General features: G+C 40.1%; 2 protein-coding genes and 1 long non-coding RNA gene across 3 annotated transcripts; 2 read left to right on the plus strand and 1 right to left on the minus strand.

Annotated features, from left to right (window-relative positions):
- Positions 1–11: 11 nt before the first annotated feature.
- LOC111321089 (inactive serine/threonine-protein kinase ULK4) lies at positions 12–7,020 on the plus strand. The gene is made up of 5 exons (XM_022923874.2): positions 12–1,888; positions 2,690–2,905; positions 3,485–3,627; positions 3,943–4,956; positions 5,128–7,020. Exons 1-5 carry the CDS (start codon positions 118–120, stop codon positions 6,019–6,021), a joined length of 4,038 nt encoding a protein of 1,345 aa, XP_022779609.2. The 5' UTR covers positions 12–117; the 3' UTR covers positions 6,022–7,020.
- A 497-nt stretch (positions 7,021–7,517) lies between these two features.
- Positions 7,518–11,541, minus strand: LOC111321090 (retinoschisin-like). Its single transcript, XM_088755633.1, has 5 exons — positions 11,064–11,541; positions 10,339–10,387; positions 9,394–9,734; positions 8,833–8,971; positions 7,518–8,223 (listed from the first exon to the last, which is right to left on the minus strand). Exons 1-5 carry the CDS (start codon positions 11,403–11,405, stop codon positions 8,216–8,218), a joined length of 879 nt encoding a protein of 292 aa, XP_088611759.1. The 5' UTR covers positions 11,406–11,541; the 3' UTR covers positions 7,518–8,215.
- Positions 11,541–13,869, plus strand: LOC148734505 (uncharacterized). The gene is made up of 3 exons (XR_015999473.1): positions 11,541–11,922; positions 12,147–12,200; positions 12,304–13,869. It is a non-coding gene; the product is annotated as an uncharacterized LOC148734505 (long non-coding RNA).
- Positions 13,870–18,881: the final 5,012 nt, after the last annotated feature.

Consider the following 18,881-nt stretch of genomic DNA (forward strand, 5'->3'; position numbering starts at 1 on the left):
CTATCATCGAGTCAAAAAATGGCGGTCGATTGAGGGAACGGCCGGTTGTTTACAAATTTTGAAATATTTATAAGGGACAAACATGTTAAAGAGGTGAGATCTGGTATATTTTTCATCATGGAGAATTACATACTGTACGACGAAGTTGGTAGAGGAGAACACTCTGTGGTCTACAAAGGTCGTAAGAAAGGAACAATTGAATTTGTAGCGATTCACTGTGTGGAAAAATGCAAGCGACTGGAGCTTCGAAATATTGTCAGACTGACCCACGAGATGGATCATCTAAACGTTGTCAAGTTTCGCGAATGGTACGAGACAACAAATCACATCTGGATGGTGGTAGAGTTGTGTACAGGAGACAGTTTGGACTTCGTCCTGTCTCAAGATAAACGTCTGCCATTGGAAACTGTCAGGCAATTTGGAATTGAAATTGCAAAAGCATTGTACTACATACACTCCCTTGGAATTCTTTATTGTGATTTGAAACCATCAAGGATAATGCTTGACGGAGCAGGGGTCTTAAAGTTCAGTGACTTTGCACTGGCTAGAGTTGAAGGAGAGGACGATTTTTATGACAGTTTACAAGAAGAACAAAATTCTGACGACGAGGACCAAAATTATAGAGGAACAGAGAAGGATAAAAGCCAGCGACCCAAACCTTCACCCCACTATATGGCCCCTGAAGTACTCAGTGGGGGTCCTCATTCTAAAGAAAGTGACCTGTGGTCATTTGGGTGCGTGTTGTATGAATTGTTTTCGGGGGAAAAACCTTTCGTCGCAGATTCTTTTGCAGAACTAGTCACAAAAATTTTTCATGAAAATTCCCCTCATCTGAGGTTAGACATGGAGAGTGCAAAAAATGGAGCATTACATGACCTTGACAATCTAATTGAAAAACTATTGGAGAAAGATCCTACAAAGCGTTTGGACTGGAAAGATTTGTTAGCTCACAGCTTTTGGAAAGGCGAATTAGAAAATAAGTTGAAATCTGTTGAACAAATGGAAGGAGAAACAGAAACTGAAGATCAACAAGAATTGGAAAGTAAAGAGAGGAGTGCCAAGTTACTTAGTGGACATAGTGTGGAAGATAAAGAAAGAGTGAAAACCAATAATGATGGATTAAATCTCCCGACACAGATGGTCAGGCAGGGGACATATACCTTCAGTGGCAGGCCACATACGGCTGACTCTGCCTCGGGTGGTAATGAAAATGAATTTCTTGGTAAAGCTCAGACAGTGGTTAGAAGAACAAAATTAGATGATCAAGACAAGAGTGTGTCCAACTCAACTAAAAGTACAAAAAGTCAGTTTACAAATGCACCTGTTGCAACTCCTAACTCAAAGAATGATAAGTCAAAACTGGTGAAACAAAATCAAACACTTAAAAAATCTGACATCAATGACCTGAAACAGAATGGATATAATCAAAGTGAAGCTCAGGAATGTAAGAGTTCAGTACTTCAAGGTCAGCAGGATGAAGACAATAGTAGTCCAAATAAAGAGAACATTTCAGATCTGGCCAGACATCCATCAGATTTTATTGTGACACCAATTGCTGATAACCCTCGCATCAAGAAATTTGCTCTTCCCAAATGGGATTCAAAGGCACTACCTTGTCAACCTCTGAAACCAGGAGAGCTTGTAGACCTTCCTAGGGAAAAATTTGAAGAGCATTTAACCTCTATCAGCAGTTTGTTGAGTCAAAATGACAAAACAAATGCTGGCCCTGTTGCTTCTCTTCATCGGAGCAAATTACACACAGCATCTTATTTGGCATCACTGTGCCGCGATGGAGAGATTGTCAATGAAATCTTCGACTCAGATTTTATACCAGTGATGCTGAGACAGATTAAGTCTGGTTTTTCAGCTGATTTCAAATCAAGACTTGGTAAGTGTCACTAACAACACGTGGTACTCATACCTTACATTTGGGTATGAGATTGTGTTTGTAAGGTTAAGAAACTCTTTCAAGTTGTTTCTGGGCCTGGTTGTTCGAAGGGTGAGTAGGGTTCATAGGGCTAACCCAAGATTAAATTTGAATCCAGCATCCAATAATGAAATTTTAAACCCAAAAAAAAAAAATTGTACTGAATTTTCTTTTAAAGCTTTCAGACCTGAAATAAGATCTAACATTAACCCAGGTTTATCTTAGCCCAGCTTTGAACAACCTGACCCCGGCCATCAGAAAATTGTAGCATTAACAGTTCTCAATTTTTCAGCATAACATAGATTCAAAGTTTTAGTCTACAGTTACCCACTGCTAAGTGGTTTATTGAAGCATTACTTAACCCCATTTTCAATAGCACCTAACAAATAAACCCTTATGCTCCTGAGAGTGATCTATGCTTGATTTCTCCTCAAACTTGTAGCACCATGTCAAACATATTGGTAGAGAGAATTAAGAAAATTGCAAGTCAGGGGATATTGTTTGGGTTCACACCAAATTCCTAGGATTTGCACTAAATGTAGGGGTTTCCATGAAAGCTGGTTGCCAGCTATATACCTCAGCCTGTAAACCCTCTTACAACCATCTGGTTAGCTAGCTGAAGAAGGCTTTTGTGTTTGGGTTTGCTTTTTGGGGCCTTTACAAGGTTCAGGCACCTATTAAATAATTGGCAGCCGTTTATAGAAAAAGTTATCAAAACTCTTAAAATTATGAATCAATAATTTATTCATTGTTACTTGACAGGATATGCTCTCAGTCTTTTAGCTGGTAATGCGACAATGATTTCTGAGGACTTCAACATGACAGAAGTGTTCACAGTTCTAACAGAGGTCGTTAGAGACAACTTTCGGAATGCCAAGCTCAAGCAACATCTCTTACCTGCCTTGGGCGAGTTTCTGTTTTATGCTGCAACTCAGGAGGAAAATTTAGGAGGTGAAATTCCACAATGGGACATTCCAGGTACTGTGTTCAGAGAGTCAGTCTCGTACAGATATGGCTACGACCTTCTTTAGGTATTTTCATGATGTTGCTTGTGCTTGTCAAGTGTATGTATGTCAACACCTCATTATGAAAACGCAATCAAACTTGCCCCAAATACACAGGCCAGTTTGATTGATCTTGTGTTAAAATAAATTACATACAGATGAAAAAAGAATGTAAAAGGATCTGTAGGCAAATGATTGACTGCAATGCCAACAAACCAAGTCCTCCATCAGGGGTTTATTAGGATCTAACAAACTGACCAGCTCTCAATTGGCTTGTTCACCCAGTTGGTAGAGTACTGCAACACTACATTGTATCGCAGAGGTCATGGGTTCAACCCCCTTACAGGCCTGATTTTTTTTCCTTCGGGCTGTATTTTCACTAGACTAAGTGGTTAAAAGTAGTGTCCATTACTGCAAAGATCTGTTTCGTCTTCATTAATCCACAGTTCAAATCCACAGTTTAAATATGTTCACAGTCCTTTTCTCTTGTAGTATTCTTCTACTTCTTGTTCATAAAATGCTTATAAACAAATTTTGGTTTTATTTCCTTTAGGAGTTACATTCACTATCGTCACCAGATGTCTGCATGAGGGAGAAGACATCGTGGTGCAGCACTTTGCCGCTAAAGCCATTGAGAACGTGGCGTCAACTCGTGGCAGACATTGCACGAAATTTGCCACAAATGACACTGCTCAGGTGGGAACGAAGTGAACGTTGAAAACTCAGAAAATTAAAACGGTTCTGGACTGATTGTCATAATAATTCAGAACCGAAGCAATCACCATAGCCAATCAGGGTCTGGAATTAACTTATTTTTTTCCTCGGGCACCGAGTGGCGATTGAACAATTTTATGTCAATTGTCAGAGCAAACAATTAGGTCGCCAATAGTCCGATTGGGAGAATTTTCACAAAAGGCATAGTTTGAACCAAACAATCAGGCAAATGGTGTTATATTTGTAAAAGTGAGAATCACAAGTCATATTTTATTCTTATCCATATCTTTTCTGCAGCTTCTTTGGAATTTCTTCACTCACTGTACCATTGATGCCCAGAAGGTAACGGCGATCTCAGCGCTCAGTCGCTTGACAAGTAACTCACCTGCAGTCTTTCAACATGTAATTGAGAAGGCAGGTTTCAAAGCAGTAAGCACAGCCTTGGCCAGCAGCATTCCTAAGATCCAGCAAGGTTTGGTTACGATGTTTGTCGTGCTGCTGTCTAACAGACCTCAGATGCGGAGGATCGTTCAAGAACGAGACCTGGTCACCAAGGGCCTTCATCTGTTTGAGAGTCCCTCTATGGTTATCCGGGGTAAGGCATTCCTTTTGGTCCTAACCTTGATCCAGTCCACCCCAGAAGCTCTCCTCTTGTGCTGCCAGTCCCGGCTGGTCATGTATGTCGAGAGACAAGTGAAGAGAGGCATCCCAACCAAGGGTGAGAGCCGCGAGAATAGAGACTATCTTGTCCAGTGTCAGAATATTTGTATGTCCGCCATCGTTGATGCGGTACCCGGGATCTTTTCGGATGTGTTGGCTTCCCTGGATGCGGTTCAAGGAAGGAAGCATCCCTCAGCTACTCAGGCCAAGCAGCTACGAATACACCTTCCTCTGCTTTCTATCATTCTACACCTTGTTACAAGTCACGCTTTCCGTTCGCAAGTAACAAATGAAGAATTTCTCGTCAATATCGGTTTGCTTCTATCGCATGTGATCTCCATTGATTCTGGAAACACCAGCATTGGATCAGCAGCGGGACCAAATGCAGCAGATGACCTGATCAGCGTGGTATTTTCCATCGCGGAAGCAATCACGCAACACCCTCCTTTACTTCTGGAGTATCATGCAGTCGTCGCGCAACATATTCTGCCTCATCTGGTTGCACTGATGAGCAGTGCAAATGGAGATACACGAGTGTTAAGCTTCAGAATGTTTGCTGAAGTAGCGTCGCTGTACTTTGATAATCATAATGTATACAATTCTTCCAGTGATATAGAAGATGTTTTGGCAAGTACCAGGAAACTAAATGAGGTGAGATGCTTTCTCTCTCAGCATGGAAGAGCTCTATATTTCAATTAATTACTGCGCTTACCGTTAAGTCCAAACCACATCTTCATCTAATAGAAAAAAATTTGCGTCTGGCGTTTTTAAAGTTGGCCTTTTGTAGGTGGTAATGTCTTTGTTGTCATTGTTTTTTCCTAGGTTATTATTAATCACTTGCTGCCTCAATATCATCTCATCCTACAAGACCAAGATCCTTTGCCCGCATATGGTCTTAAGCTGTTACTATCTTTCTTGGAACGAAGCCCCGACATCATCCTCACAGTTGTAGATCAAAAGCTTCTTCTTACCATGTCCCAGATCCTACAGTCCCACACTGACCGGGTCGACAGGGGAATGGTTTTGAGTATGGTTGGATTACTGGATTGTCTGATTTCTGCTAAAGATGTTGACGTCTCTTTGTTGTACGACCAAGGTTTGATTGACATCCTCGTTTCCGTGTTCGTTCATGCAGCGTCGACACAAAACGAGGAAAATTCTCCCGGAAATGACACCTCAGTGGTGCTGTTGCTTCCTCTTCTCGATGCTTTAAACAGTACGTTGAAATTCGTCTCCAGAGAAGTGCGCAAAGCTTTGCAGGTGAAGACTGAGGCGAGACCAGACAACGAGGCTCAGACGCAATTGGCGGAGAAGCTTCTTGTGCACAGTAAACCGCTGATCGAGATGACTGGCTTGCTTATCAACTTTCTATGTCACGAGGACCCGGATGTGAGGGACAGTTCTTGTAGGTGCTTGTATCTTATGGTGGAACTCTTTGGAGGGATTTATGAGGATTCTCTAAGTACGGAGAACATGGAGTGCTTTGCTGAAGCGTTGAGTGCCGCTGACGTTAAGAAACAAAAGCAACTTTTGAGAATTGTCAAACGGTTAGTTTCTTCTAATTCACAGAGTAACTATTTAGAAGGAAACAGTTTGCAAAGACTCATTCATGTGCTACAAGGACTGCCGACTTCAACAGACTCCTCCATCGCTGAAGGATCGGCTGTTGAAGGCCTTGTGGGAGAAATTCTTCTCAAACTAGGCCATGATAATTAGCCCCTTCGGCTGAGGATTTAATCATAACCGACATGGAGGTGCTGTTTTTTAAATTATTTTCCTGAGGTCTTATCTCGAAAGCCACACAGCTGAGTGTGCGCACTTCTGAATTTGATTGTATTTATTCCCGAGGAGATAAGGGGTTTTCTGGTGATGTTCTGCCAGTGGGGGGGGGGGGGTTATTCTGGGATGCATCCCCCTGTCAAATTCCTTACCACTTTCGATTGAAAAATAAAAAAAGTGAATACTCTATCATAAGGCAAACGTAGTGAGCTTGAAAGGCCTTCTCAGAAATACAAAAAAATTTTTTCTTAAAAAAAAAACTAAGGGCTTTATTATTTCTTTCTCAAGTAACCTCTAAAAGCGTTATTCCTCTCAGGAAAAGCGCGTCTTTATTTTATTTTTGGGTTTGCTACAATTTTGTCCAACAGTCAACCTTTAACATGCTCAACAAATATTATTTGATATACGTCCCTCATAACTTCGCCTCTGCAACCCCGTATTTCCGTCCGTCTTGTGTCATACGAACACAGTCTTTTTGTGGTTAAACCTTTGACGGTTTCCGTTCTGCTCTCTTAACAACTGTTTAGTTCGCGCTGAGACCAAATGACCATTAGAACTTGCTTGCGATGGCAAATTTTACAAACGAAAGCTACAAATGTTTCTCAATGTTTTTTATTTGGTTTTTCGCTGTTTAAAGTTTTGTTCTAACTCTGGAAAAGTGGCAAAGTTATCCGAATTCCCTTTGACAACAATCGCCCTTTTTGTACCGCCAGTCAGAAAATAGCATACTACTGGGCTGCAAAAAAAAAAAAATCTGTTTGTCCAATTTGCATCTTCAGAGAACTTGCCTGTTTGATGAAGTAATAACAGAAGTGATGATCAAACCGTCCAAGGAACCTCTGTCCTCTCCCTACCAACTTTATTCCAAATTGAAGCCCGGCCCAGCGAATGTAAAGTTAATTAGGAAAATAAAATCAAGTGTGTGGACATCAAAAACAGCTTCAGAGCTTTACTTACTGGGACGTTTAAAGGTGAAGTCATATCCCATGAGAGGCATACTTTTGGTGGACACCATTGCGTAATGGTGTTTACGTAGTGTAGTGGTTAGTAACGTCCGCTTTCGCGCAGAAGGTCGCAGGTTCGAGTCCTGCCAGAAACTCATGTAATTTTTTTGTTTTCTGAAGAAATTATAAGACCAGCTTCGTCCCTCATGTCAAAAATTCGAAGACTTACAATGTTTTTCCTGTTGCTTTTATATGTTTCCTTAAACCTCTCGTCGCCAGTTTTTCTCTAAAACTAATCTCTATACCCTTACGGTTGCAACAAGGTTTTTATCATTTTATGTGCGATTAAAAGTTCAGAGCGTAACATTTCTGGATTCTAATTACACTTGCAATTTTCATTTGCTCATTTGCAGGGTTAACTAACATTGTCAGGGGGTGCATATTTTATTAAAAAAAAAAAGGGGTCAATTACTGTGTAAACCACACGACTGAATTAATCGACTTTAATCAACGAATACTTAATCAGAAACTTCTAACAGTGACAGAATAAAACGGGGCGGCCACGCTTAGTAAAACAACACAACGAGTACATAGCGAGTACAAGTTTCGACATGGCGGTTCTCTCGTGCAGTCGAGCACATGTTTTTTAACTGTTTCTGCGCATGTGCCGAACGCACACCGCAGGTTAATAATATCGCGGTCTAGACTACTAGTCAACAGATTCCACAATTACACTTAACGCCTGGTAAAGACGTTTAAACGACATGCTAACTCATCTGAGGCTTCTTGCCGCTTTTTCCACGGTGAAGACGTATGCAAAACAAGAACAGTTACTCTACTGAAGTGTTAAGAGACCATTTAAGGTATAAATCATACAATTAAGTTATAAATCATACAAATATAGAAGGCATTACGAAGACCACACTTAGTCTTCGTCAGGCATTGAGGTTGGTGGAACCCAAGGCTTCCAAAAGAGCATGATCGCGTGTTTTTACATGTGCGTTTCAATGAGCTGCCAATGGTACATTTTGCTCCCCTCATAAATGATGACGATCATTAAGCTAAAACTGTCAATAATTGATCAGTCAATCAGCTGTTGTACTTTGTAACCCACAAGCACAAGCAACGATAACATCGTGTCAGCAAAGGAGTGATTGAATCACAGTGTTATTCTTCTTAGACTGCTGTTATTCGGCTGCAAAATGAACGATCATGAGAAAAAAAAGACAGTTTTAATAAGCATGTACTAGATAGTTTTGACCGTTTTTCTCAATTCCTCTGCCTTAACCGTTAGACTCCCAAGATCTGATTGATAATTATTCCTTTCAGCTCCTATACCTCTGCTTGTAAAACAAGTTCAGAGCCTTTTATGCACTATCAAAAACAAAAGCCATCAGCTGATATTTCAATCATGTCATCTTCTCGCCTGCTTACAAGATTGTGTATTATGACCCCAGAGATAACTTACATTTTTATCACTGCTAAAAGCTAAAGTAATGCAATGTAAAATGCGAGAGCGCTCCCAATAATACTTTGTTAGACTGACTTAGTAAGAGCATTCAAGGCCAAATCAGGGACTGTGAACTAGGGATCGTTCTGGTTTCTGGGTACCACTCTTAAGTGCCATTCAGTACAGTTTACCCTTCCCCCCCCCCCGCAACCCTATTCCCCCCCCCCTGCCAGCAGCAATTCCCTGAGTTTCGCCAAGTAGAAGGTGTGACTGTGAAAATTGAGTGTCTTCGCCGCGTAGAACACGTTAAGCATAATTATCCGGCCAGGGCTAAAAACCTCACCAGAAACTTACCTTGACAAGAGTAAAGCTCCATTCTCATTGCGATATAACCATGCCATCCCATCGGAAGAGCTCGAACGAAGCGAGCAACAATGACCGGGTTAAAATCGTGGTAAACAACGGTGTCCCTGTCAGTGTTTCCCGTGAAAACCTGGGCAGAAAATATTTGGGCGTAAAATTAACAAAATGTTAATATGTAGCTACGAGTTACTCTTAACTTATAACTTTGGTTGATGCTTTTCTTTAATAACACCAGCAGAGGAATGTACCATACTACATTCAGTTGATCGCACTAAATTTTACAACTCGTTCTCCAGCGTGCTCAAGTACCTCGACTTCGTCTCAGACCCCAAAAAAAGCAAAAAGAAAAGCACGTATATGAATATATATGGACCTCGTAGTAGCCTAGCTCTCTGTGGGCCCTCTGTGGCTCAGCGGTTGTGCATTGGAGCGCAGAATTCGAAGGTGTGAGGTTCGATTCCTCTTAGGGACTCTGAATTGTTTTTTTCTTTGTCCCACCCTTGCGACAAGAGAAAAAAAAACATCTTGTTTAATAGAAATTTGTATTCATACCGTGTCAGAGGTGTCTCCATTTCGCCTGTAAACCCTGAAAGTTTGTCCGTCTTGGCCATACTGAAGCTTGTATGTAGTAACCCACTGGTCGGAATCATGTCTCCCCTGCGTGGCTATGCCTATTACCTCTGTTGTTTGCCGAAGATCGACCTGCAGCCATTGGTTGGTGTTTTTCTCCTTAGCTGCCCAGCCAGCAGATACAAACCCGGGGTGTCTGGCTCCCTTGAAATGTAACCTAGCATTCCGTGCGCCATGGTTAGATGGATATTCAGATGACGCAGTGATTTGCGAGTCAGTAATAACACCGCTTTCCATACCTAGGGGAACTGGTGATTCCATACCTACAAATCATATACAGAGAAAACAATCGCACATATTGACAAGTTTAAGACCAATGAGTACGGTTGTTGTAAACATTTTAACGCTGAGAAACATCGTAAAAAATCAGGGTAGTTTGAAGTTTCGATTTCGTCTCAAGCATCAGACTGAGGCTTTATCTATGAGTTTCATGTAAAATAAATCCTTGAATTTCATAAAGGATCAAAATCTAGTGAACTCACCTCATATTTGAATATCAACAACACGTATTTGAAAACAATATAAAAAATTCATGAATACTTCCATTTTTCTTTATTCCTGAGGCGCGATTGGGAAGCTCTTTAAAAAAACTTAAGCATCCTGTTTGATCAGGGTTTCCAAATACTCGAAAAAAATAAAAAGCACACAGCCTTCGGGAAGATTCGGGAAGATTCGGGAAGATTCGGGAAGGTTCGCGAAGATTCGCAAAGGCAGGCGGAAGACGGCCGGCAGACTCCGCAGCATTGACGGGGCGCATCTTGACACAAAGACAAGAGGCAGCTGGGACGAACAACACATTGTGAGGTAAATGCGGGGTCTTAGACATTAGTTAAACGTTAGAATATTTTGCTGATCAGCCCTACTTACATTTGCAGCTGACGACTTTAAACTCTTTCTTGAAAGCTTGGCAGTGGTGCTGCTCACACATAAAATTCATCAGTTTTCTTCTAATAGGAAATCAATTAGTCTTCCAGCAGAAGTTAATCATTAAATAGAGACGGAACGAGCTTGAGTGCTAATTCAAATTCGCTTACGCATCTTTTAAAGTTTTAAGAGTACAATTTTGTGTCTTAAATCAATATGATATTCTTTCAGTCCACGCAGTAATTTAAGAAGGCTCAACTCCATCATTTCTAACTTCAATCTGCATCGGAGCAGTTTGTATTCATGGTATCTTCACTGATACTGAAAATTTAGAAAATAGTTTTTTTTTAATTCTAAAAACATCTTCAGTAACACCGCTAATTATACTCCACTCGCGATTTAAAAAAAGAGACGAAAACCCAGCATTGCACCATAGTTTAATTTGCTAGGGATGAAGAAATAGTGTGTTGATTTTTAGCTTCTATCGTTAAAAAATAGAAAGTTTTAATGGAGAAGAGAGATATCTAAAATTGTAAAAAAAGTCGTGATTCTCAGGCCAGACGCCTGAGGATTTCGTGTTTCGATGTTCTACTACTGACCAGTCGATAAACTCTTTTTTCCTCGTGACAAAGTGAAGCACACGTTCACTTTTTGTCTTTCATCTAGATATATTTTTAGTAAATAAACGGATAAGCGCTTAAAAATATAATTATATATCTTTCTGGTACCTTTGTTTTGTAAAATTGAGCGTAAACAGCATATTCATCATGTTCCAGTTCTGTTCCTTTCTCAGGAAAGAAGGCTCCTTTCTTGTTCAACTCACAGATTCCAGTACTATCGAAAACTTTTCTGAAATTTGTTGAAACGCATCGAGGGTTTCTCTGACATAGCAAACCACAGGATACCAGGCTTGCAGAGTGAAATGTGTTGAACGTGAAGCCTTTAAGTCGTCGATTTTTGCGAGTCATCACCGGACATGAAAGAGACGCTTCCTTACAAGGCAATGCTTGAGATGTTTTGATTTTGGACATGGTTAAAACAACTAGGAAAGCCAACAGAGTAAAATTCATTTTGTTTTTTTGTGGTCGTGACTTTGCCTTCGGTCAGTGTATATTCAGCCTCCTGACAGCTTCTGGCAGATTTTAATTGCTATGAAAGGAGTTTGGAGACGTTTATGTAACAGCTCAGTGAGAGCTGAAAAACAGAATAATCGTAATCACAGATAAAATATTAAAGTCGAGGGGATTATTCAAAACTATTCACTGAGCCTGAGGTGAATAATATTGCCTAAGTACAATTGCTAAGGTGCTATCGAATTCTATGGGAAAACATATTACCTGACTCGTGAATTCCGCGTTAAATTGCACGCGAAAACCGATATCGCACGAATCGCAAAGCGATGAGTGCGATATCGGTTTTCAAGTGCAATTTAACGCGGAATTCACGAGTCAGGTAATGAATTTTCCTTGAGTCGCATCATTGAATAAAAATAGGAAAACAAGAAAACAGCAATAATATTGTTTGTTTTCATCCTGAGCGCGCGCCCCAGAAGGCCATTTTGAATTCAACTTGTCAGAACTGGACAAGGTCAGTCGTGCACGTTAGAACCTTCTACATCTTTATTTGAACCTCGTTTTTACATTCGGTTTCAAACTTTTTAAACAAGCTTCACACTATTTAAGAACAATGGTGGTATTTCACTGAATTTACAAGCCGTTTATTTTTAACATCTTATTTTCAATTTTCCACTGAATTTGCTCGATAAGGAAAATAATTTACACCTTTTATCTCTTTGGTGGCAAAACGGAAAGAAATGAAGTGTGCAAGCGAAAGCACTGAAAGTTTAACATTGCGATTAATAAAAGGTAAGTACCTTGAAGTGTAAATACGTGTACTGATATTTTATTCATTTAAAAACAAAGAAGTCTTTCATGAAAAGTCCAAAAACTTTGATCTTTTTATTTGTAGAAATTCACTACAGACAACTGCCATTACCTGAATCGTTGGGACGAGCATTCAACTGGAGGTTGATGGAAATGTTCGCTGGAGAGTTGTTGAACGATGCATTGGTGAACAGCCCACCTAGAACTGTTGCTGTTAGACCATCACCACACTTTATTCATTGTTGTTGTGTTATTGTCGACTACTGATGGAAGTGCAAGACTGTTGACAATAATTTCTCGCAAAGCTTTAGTGCGTGGACCGCTGCTGGCGTTGGCAGCTGTGACAGTCGTAGTAGTGCGACTGAAAACCCAGCCAACTTGCTTGACATTCTTCGCTGTTTTTCGAAAAGATTATGGCTGTAGGTGGATATTGAACACAGGTTGGCGTGACCTGTTAGCCCGGAGATTACTTTTTCTGGGCCGTGTTCACGGGATTTTCTCGCTTTCGAGTTGTCGCGAGCGAAAGGGTTTTTCATGCCTTTCCAAGAATTTATAGTTCAGTTCAAAACAAGGAAGAACCTCAGGCTCACTTTGAGAAAAGCTTTTTTGTTTTCCGTTCTTTAGAAAGTAACAATGGTTTTGAAAATATCTTAAATTGATTCGGAAACCAAACTTTGTAACGATTTGACGATAGTTGTTATGCTTACGTAGATGCGAAACAATTTCACTTAGCCTCGTTTTCAACGCGCAATTCCACGCTAAATACCTCGCTTCATTAACCAATCAGAATGCGAGATTGTATTCAATGATGCGATTCTGATGTAAATCAGATCACTTTTCATGTTTCAATTGTTTTGATTACTCGTATCGAGATGAAGAGCCAATTTCCACAAGAATTTGATGGGTTCATTTAATTTTCATATCTTTTTTTAGAAAAATATTAAGATCATCTTTTGTGCTCTTCGGAATTGTATTTTCGTTATCGCGTTTATCAATGCCTCAGTAACAATGACAATTAAAGAGCGAGGCAGTCATTTTGACATTAAGCACTCCCGCAATAATCACTTCGCACAAGGTGATTATTTAACAATTATTCGCCGAAGGCGAGGTGAATATCGTCGAAGAATCCCCGAGACGAAGTCGAGGGGATTATTCGACAATATTCACCGAACCTGAGGCGAATAATTGTTTTAGTATAATTTCAGAGCTGAAAAACAGAGAAATTTCTAAAATCATAACATTTTAGTAACATTTATCAACATTTTAGTTTAACATTTTATATAAACCGCGCGAAGCGGTTTATATAAAATAGCGTCATATAAGGAACCGCTCGACCAATCAGATTGCTGGAAACTCTTTGTTCATCTCTGAAATTATACTTAATCGAGATACGACACACTCCTCGACCAATCAGAGCGCGCTTATCTCTATAATCACCGAAGCAACTATACTGATAATATTCGGTTAAAATTTTATCTACTGTATCAATTGTTCTCGTTCAAATGTTTTTGTCGACTATAGAAGCCTTGATGCAGGTGTTTAAATGATAATTTGTGTCCAGAGGTTTCTTTACAAAAACACTTATTCTAATAAAAAGAAACACTCTTCGTAAACAACACTTATTTTCATAAATAAAACACTCCTTAAACAACACATATCCAGTTGCAATTAAGTTGAAAATGAATACACTTCTAAGTCTAGTCATAGGCCATTGCAGAAACGTGAGAGGACTGGAATGAGTTTCTTATATTGATTACATTGAAAATCTAAACATTTCAACTGAAACGTTAGTGAATGAAAAGCTACCCAGCCAAGTTTGAGAGTTTTCAGCGGAAAAGTGTCCAAATTGGAGCCTTGCAAAAGTTGCAAAAATTCCATACAAACCCTTAAAAACTTTTGTCCTGTCTACTCAATGCAAACAAACTCTCTATTTTAGGCGATATTTGAAAAGCTGCCATTTTCCTCCTCTAAATGCTTCTATTCTTGCTTAAGACTCTCAAATTTAGTTGATCTTTCATTTAAATATCTTAGTTTTTCAAACAAACGGAAAACAACCACACTCTTTCTCAGTCCTCTCGCGTTTCTGCAATGGCCTATACTTCTGCAAAAAGAAAGGTTCCTCTGAAGTCTAAACTCTTATGAGCATCTTATTAAGTTGCCTCATCTCGATATAACTCGCAATAGTCGCCAACTCAGTACCAGGCTTCACCAGGAAGGCTTCACGTTCAAAAGCTTTCATACTGTAAGATTGCTATCCTGCGGTTTGCGATAACTGAGAAGTTCTCGATTTAGTTCCGTAAAATTCCAAGCTCAAGTACAACAAGGGGAGTCTGTGAGATGAACGACAAAGGAACCTTGATACCTGAAGGAAAAGAACTTCACATGACGAGGAAGCAGCTTATACCTAGTTTTACGGCAGGAATATGATATCAACAGTCAGTATAATTGTTTTCTCACCAGGAAACAATATAACGGTGGAGTAGACATCTATATTTATACAGGATAGCCCCTTCAGTGTAGTAAACACTGGTATCAACGGGGGTCCTGTTAATCACTCATCCCACCCCAGGGGAGGGCATCCATCACACAGTAGTCTGGTGCGTGGGAAATTAACGTCTCCTGCCCCTAACCCTGCAGGAGACGGGATCTACATTTATTCGTCCCTATCCGAGAAGACTAGAATATCTAACCATTTCTTGATGTTATAGGAATGTAGCATATTCTTCTCAATTATTTTAAGACCCTGAGTGTTGGTCCGGCCGGAGCTCGAACCCTCGACCTCCCGCACAACAGTCCAGCGCTCTATCCATTGAGCTAACCGGGAAGCGGTCAGTAACACGCACAAGGTCACATTTTAGCCATGGTCATGTCCTTTGCACTTACAAATGTTGTAAGTGTGATTTATATGCGTTACTGACCGAGCGTGAGGTCAAGATGGCTGGATATCGGCCGAGTTCTTTCTTTACGTTTTTATGGACCGAGACGAATTCAAGATCTATAAAAACGCAAACAAGGTCGAATGTTCTTGCCAACTATAAAAGCCTAGATGCAGTTGTTGAGATGGTAATTGAACGTTGTGAAGAATTTATTTTATTTAATTTACTCTTAAAATCTCTTAATAAACACTCCTCGTAAAAAAAGCTGAGTTGGGAATGAACGCGGTTCTGATTGCTATCATATTTGTCATGTCTAAACTCTAAGCATTTAATTTTTGTTTCCTCTTGCAGTGAAAACTATTTGTCTCGTCTCGCTATAACTCACAATCTTCACCGACTATCAGTTGTTCTCATTTAAATTTTCCAATCAACTGTAAAAACCTCGATACAGTTGTTGAGATAACAATTGGTATCTAGAAGTTTCTCCTAGCCCCTCTAATTCATTTGGGTAAGCAAAAAGGTATCGTTTTTAGCTTCCAGATTAGTGCATCGATTGAATACAATACTCTTTTTGATTCGCACCAGTAATGGGAGATTATACTTCGAGGCAAACGGAGAGACGATAGTTGGATCCGCCACGTCTCGGCAGAGAAATTTCAATCAGTGGCTGCAAGTGGATTTATAGAAGAATTCCACAGACTAATAGAAATTGCTAGACTCATGCACAAGGCTAATGAAGGACTGGGGTTAGGTGACTTTCGGAAAAAAGGAGAAATGATACCGTACAGGGGGTGTAACAGATAAGCATTATTACAAATACATACAAAGCATTAAAAGCCAACTTACTCGCGCGCGCTAATCTCCGCCAATAGGCCTTTTGCAGCTAGAGATCACGTGCCTAGATACCGCATAGCAACGCCATACTGGAGAGCAAGCACTTTAGTGATCTCAGACAGTATAGAGGTCACAGAGGTCTGCATTCAAACAAAGAATACAGCGGATAACAAGTCAAAAGGTATCCCAATTCGAGAAATCCAGAAGAAGTAATCAACAGCTTCCCAGAAGTGTATCAGCAGCAAAATCACACCAAAATTCGTTTTTCGCTGATATACTCCAAGGAAACTGTTGATTAAAACTTACAAGATTTCTCGAATTGGGATACCCTTTAACTTGTTATCCGCTGTATTCTTTGTTTGAATCCAGACCTCTGTGATCCCTATTTTGTCTGAGATCACTGGAGTGCTTGCTCTCCAGCATGGCGTTGCTATGCGGTATCTAAGCACGTGATCTCTAACTGCAAAAGGGCTATTGGTTATTTTGATTTTCAGTTAGAGCTTGGTCGAAAATTTGATTCTGATGGATAATAACGCGCTATTTTATAGATAATAATATAAGCGCATGTAGAGATTGTAATAATAAATTATAGGAAAGAAGAAATAACCGCATCATTTATAGAAACAACCATTGACATCAGAGCTAAAAACAAAGACCAAATCCAGACAGTTGCCACTACGATGAGTGCTCATAATGCGGTTACCAACTCGTAAATGAAGTGACAGCCCAAGATATCTATCCACAGCTATGACTGCGATAGAGTTGAAGGATCGATACCCCAACTTGGAAAAGAGCAAAAAACCCCCAATGTCTTGCTGAGGACGTACTCCAGGTCATCATCATAATCTTCAATCTGGTTTTAATCTGAACAAAATTCTTCCCCTAAAGACTGCTAAGAAGGGTGGGACGACCAAACCTACTAACAAATCAGACATGGCGAGATTAATCAAGAAAACTCTTGAGGGAGGAGCTATGGATGGAGCTGTCCAAAGGGCGTAGACGGATCACAATAGAATTACCAATTATTGTTACAAACGAAGATATGGTAGTGAAAGAAACCAAAACACATCATATTATGGATAAGCATCAATCAGATTCTCGGTGCTTTCGAGGTAATAAAGACAACTATTCATGTTGGGTTTCAGTGTCATATTTTTACAGCTCTCAAGGATATATCAGTCCGTTAGATAGAATACTGTGAAATACACATTCATAAATAAGAACACAGAAGCATTCAGAACGAAAATCATTCATTAATTCCCGAAAGCAATGTTATTTTTTACGTAACGAGAATCATATTAGAGATTCATAAAGCGTAAAGAAATCCGTCCCAAAGCTTTTTTTTCGGGAGAAACAGAAGTGAAACACTGTTGCAAGAAAGAAAAAAACTAAATTTGCGTGGGAAGTTTAAGCTGGTTTCAGAGATTTTGCACTAAGCGGCGGTTCAAAAACCCAACCAATTAAAACACCTTCTAGGGATCGTCTTCTTAAGCTTTGTAAAATTTGCTGTTACTTTGCTTAAAAGCCTTCGCAAGCGCAAAGTTTTTGGACGTATTCGGAGAGGAACTGTTTGGCCAAACTGGGAGAGAGAGAAACCATGAATTTTAGAAAGTAAAAGGTTGGCTGGAGCCAAGTTTATGATCTTCAATGATCAGTCATGAATTCTCCTCTTAGTGTTGTTTCTAATCATCTAAATCATCAGTAAGCCTTTTAAAAGCTGTAGTGTTCGACGGTCGCCGCACTTGCTTAATGAATAATAATAATAATAATAATAATAATAATAATAATAATAATATAATAATATAGATCGATTTCTATAGCGCATTTCCATGAAAATGCTCTAATGCGCTTTACAACACTGGGCGGGGGACTTTTCCAGACTGCCGGCGGCAGTTTACACTTAATAAACTAGAAATTTTACAGCTGGCCCGTCCCCCCATTCCCAGTAAACAGGCCAGACCACATCACAGTAATTTCGTGATGTGGGTTCTTTATCACCCCCTGCCGAAATTAACTAATTGATAGGTGCAGGAGACGGGACCTCCGGCTTTACGTCCTATCCGAGAAGACGAAGCAATGTGAGTGAAGCGTCTTGCTTAAGGACACAACGTCAAGCCCCAGCCAGGACTTTAACCCGGGCCATCTGACCCAGAGTCCAGCGCACTGACCACTGGACTACTCACGCCTCGCTTAATTAAGCTTTGGTCAAGTTCAGCTTTATTCAGCTTGAAAGGATATCTACTTAAACGGGATCGCTTCAAAATATTTTCTCCACTTTCAGGCCTTCCTTTAAAATGATCATTCAGAGTAAATCTAAAATGTTATATTTTCGTGAGCTGTCATTTACGTAATGGTAAATTGGAGGGTCCTTTCGTGACCTTTCATTCAATGATTCGTTTTCTTAAGCATGTTTCCTCTGGCACTAACAAGAAAATCAATTCTCATTCAATATGACATGGGATACTACACCCACCCATCCCGCCCCCCTGGGGTGGGATGGGTGGATGTACCGGGCCCGCAGTAATTGGCGTAAGCAGTTGCGGTGTCCCTGCCTGTCGGTGAATCTAAATACTGTAAACTATAAGTATGATGATTGTTAGAATCAAGTTAGGGACAATTAATAACCGAACGAGAGGGGCACTGGGGCCTCTGGGAGGCCGCAAAACCGGAGAAAAAAACCTCCAAAACCGAAAAGCCGACAAAAAAAGGCAGCAAAATCGAAAACCGCATGCAAACCTGACAAAACCGCTACATTTTCACCTTTAAAGGGTTCAAAAAGGAAAAACCGAAAACCGCATCAGAGTTTTGGTGAAAACAGAAAACCGATTGCAAAAACATGTAAAATCCGCAAACCGCTCTGAACATCAAAACCGAAAAACCGAACCTTTTTGGCCCAAAAACCGAAAAACCGATCCAAAAAACAGTCAAAACCGCAAAACCGAAAATCCTAAAG

This window comes from Stylophora pistillata, chromosome 3, assembly GCF_964205215.1.
Source record: "Stylophora pistillata chromosome 3, jaStyPist1.2, whole genome shotgun sequence".
Lineage (NCBI taxonomy): Eukaryota > Metazoa > Cnidaria > Anthozoa > Scleractinia > Pocilloporidae > Stylophora > Stylophora pistillata.

Bases quoted from the DNA above. Each gene is read 5' to 3' on its own strand.
- LOC111321089 (XM_022923874.2), top strand. From the start codon at position 118: ATGGAGAATTACATACTGTACGACGAAGTTGGTAGAGGAGAACACTCT. The intron at 1,889-2,689 runs GTAAGTGTCACT...GTTACTTGACAG, and splicing joins TGATTTCAAATCAAGACTTG to GATATGCTCTCAGTCTTTTA. The intron at 3,628-3,942 runs GTGGGAACGAAG...TCTTTTCTGCAG, and splicing joins CCACAAATGACACTGCTCAG to CTTCTTTGGAATTTCTTCAC.
- LOC111321090 (XM_088755633.1), bottom strand. From the start codon at position 11,405: ATGAATTTTACTCTGTTGGCTTTCCTAGTTGTTTTAACCATGTCCAAA. The intron at 10,388-11,063 runs GTACCAGAAAGA...ATGTGTGAGCAG, and splicing joins CTCAATTTTACAAAACAAAG to CACCACTGCCAAGCTTTCAA. The intron at 8,972-9,393 runs GTATGAATACAA...TTTTCTGCCCAG, and splicing joins ATGGAGACACCTCTGACACG to GTTTTCACGGGAAACACTGA.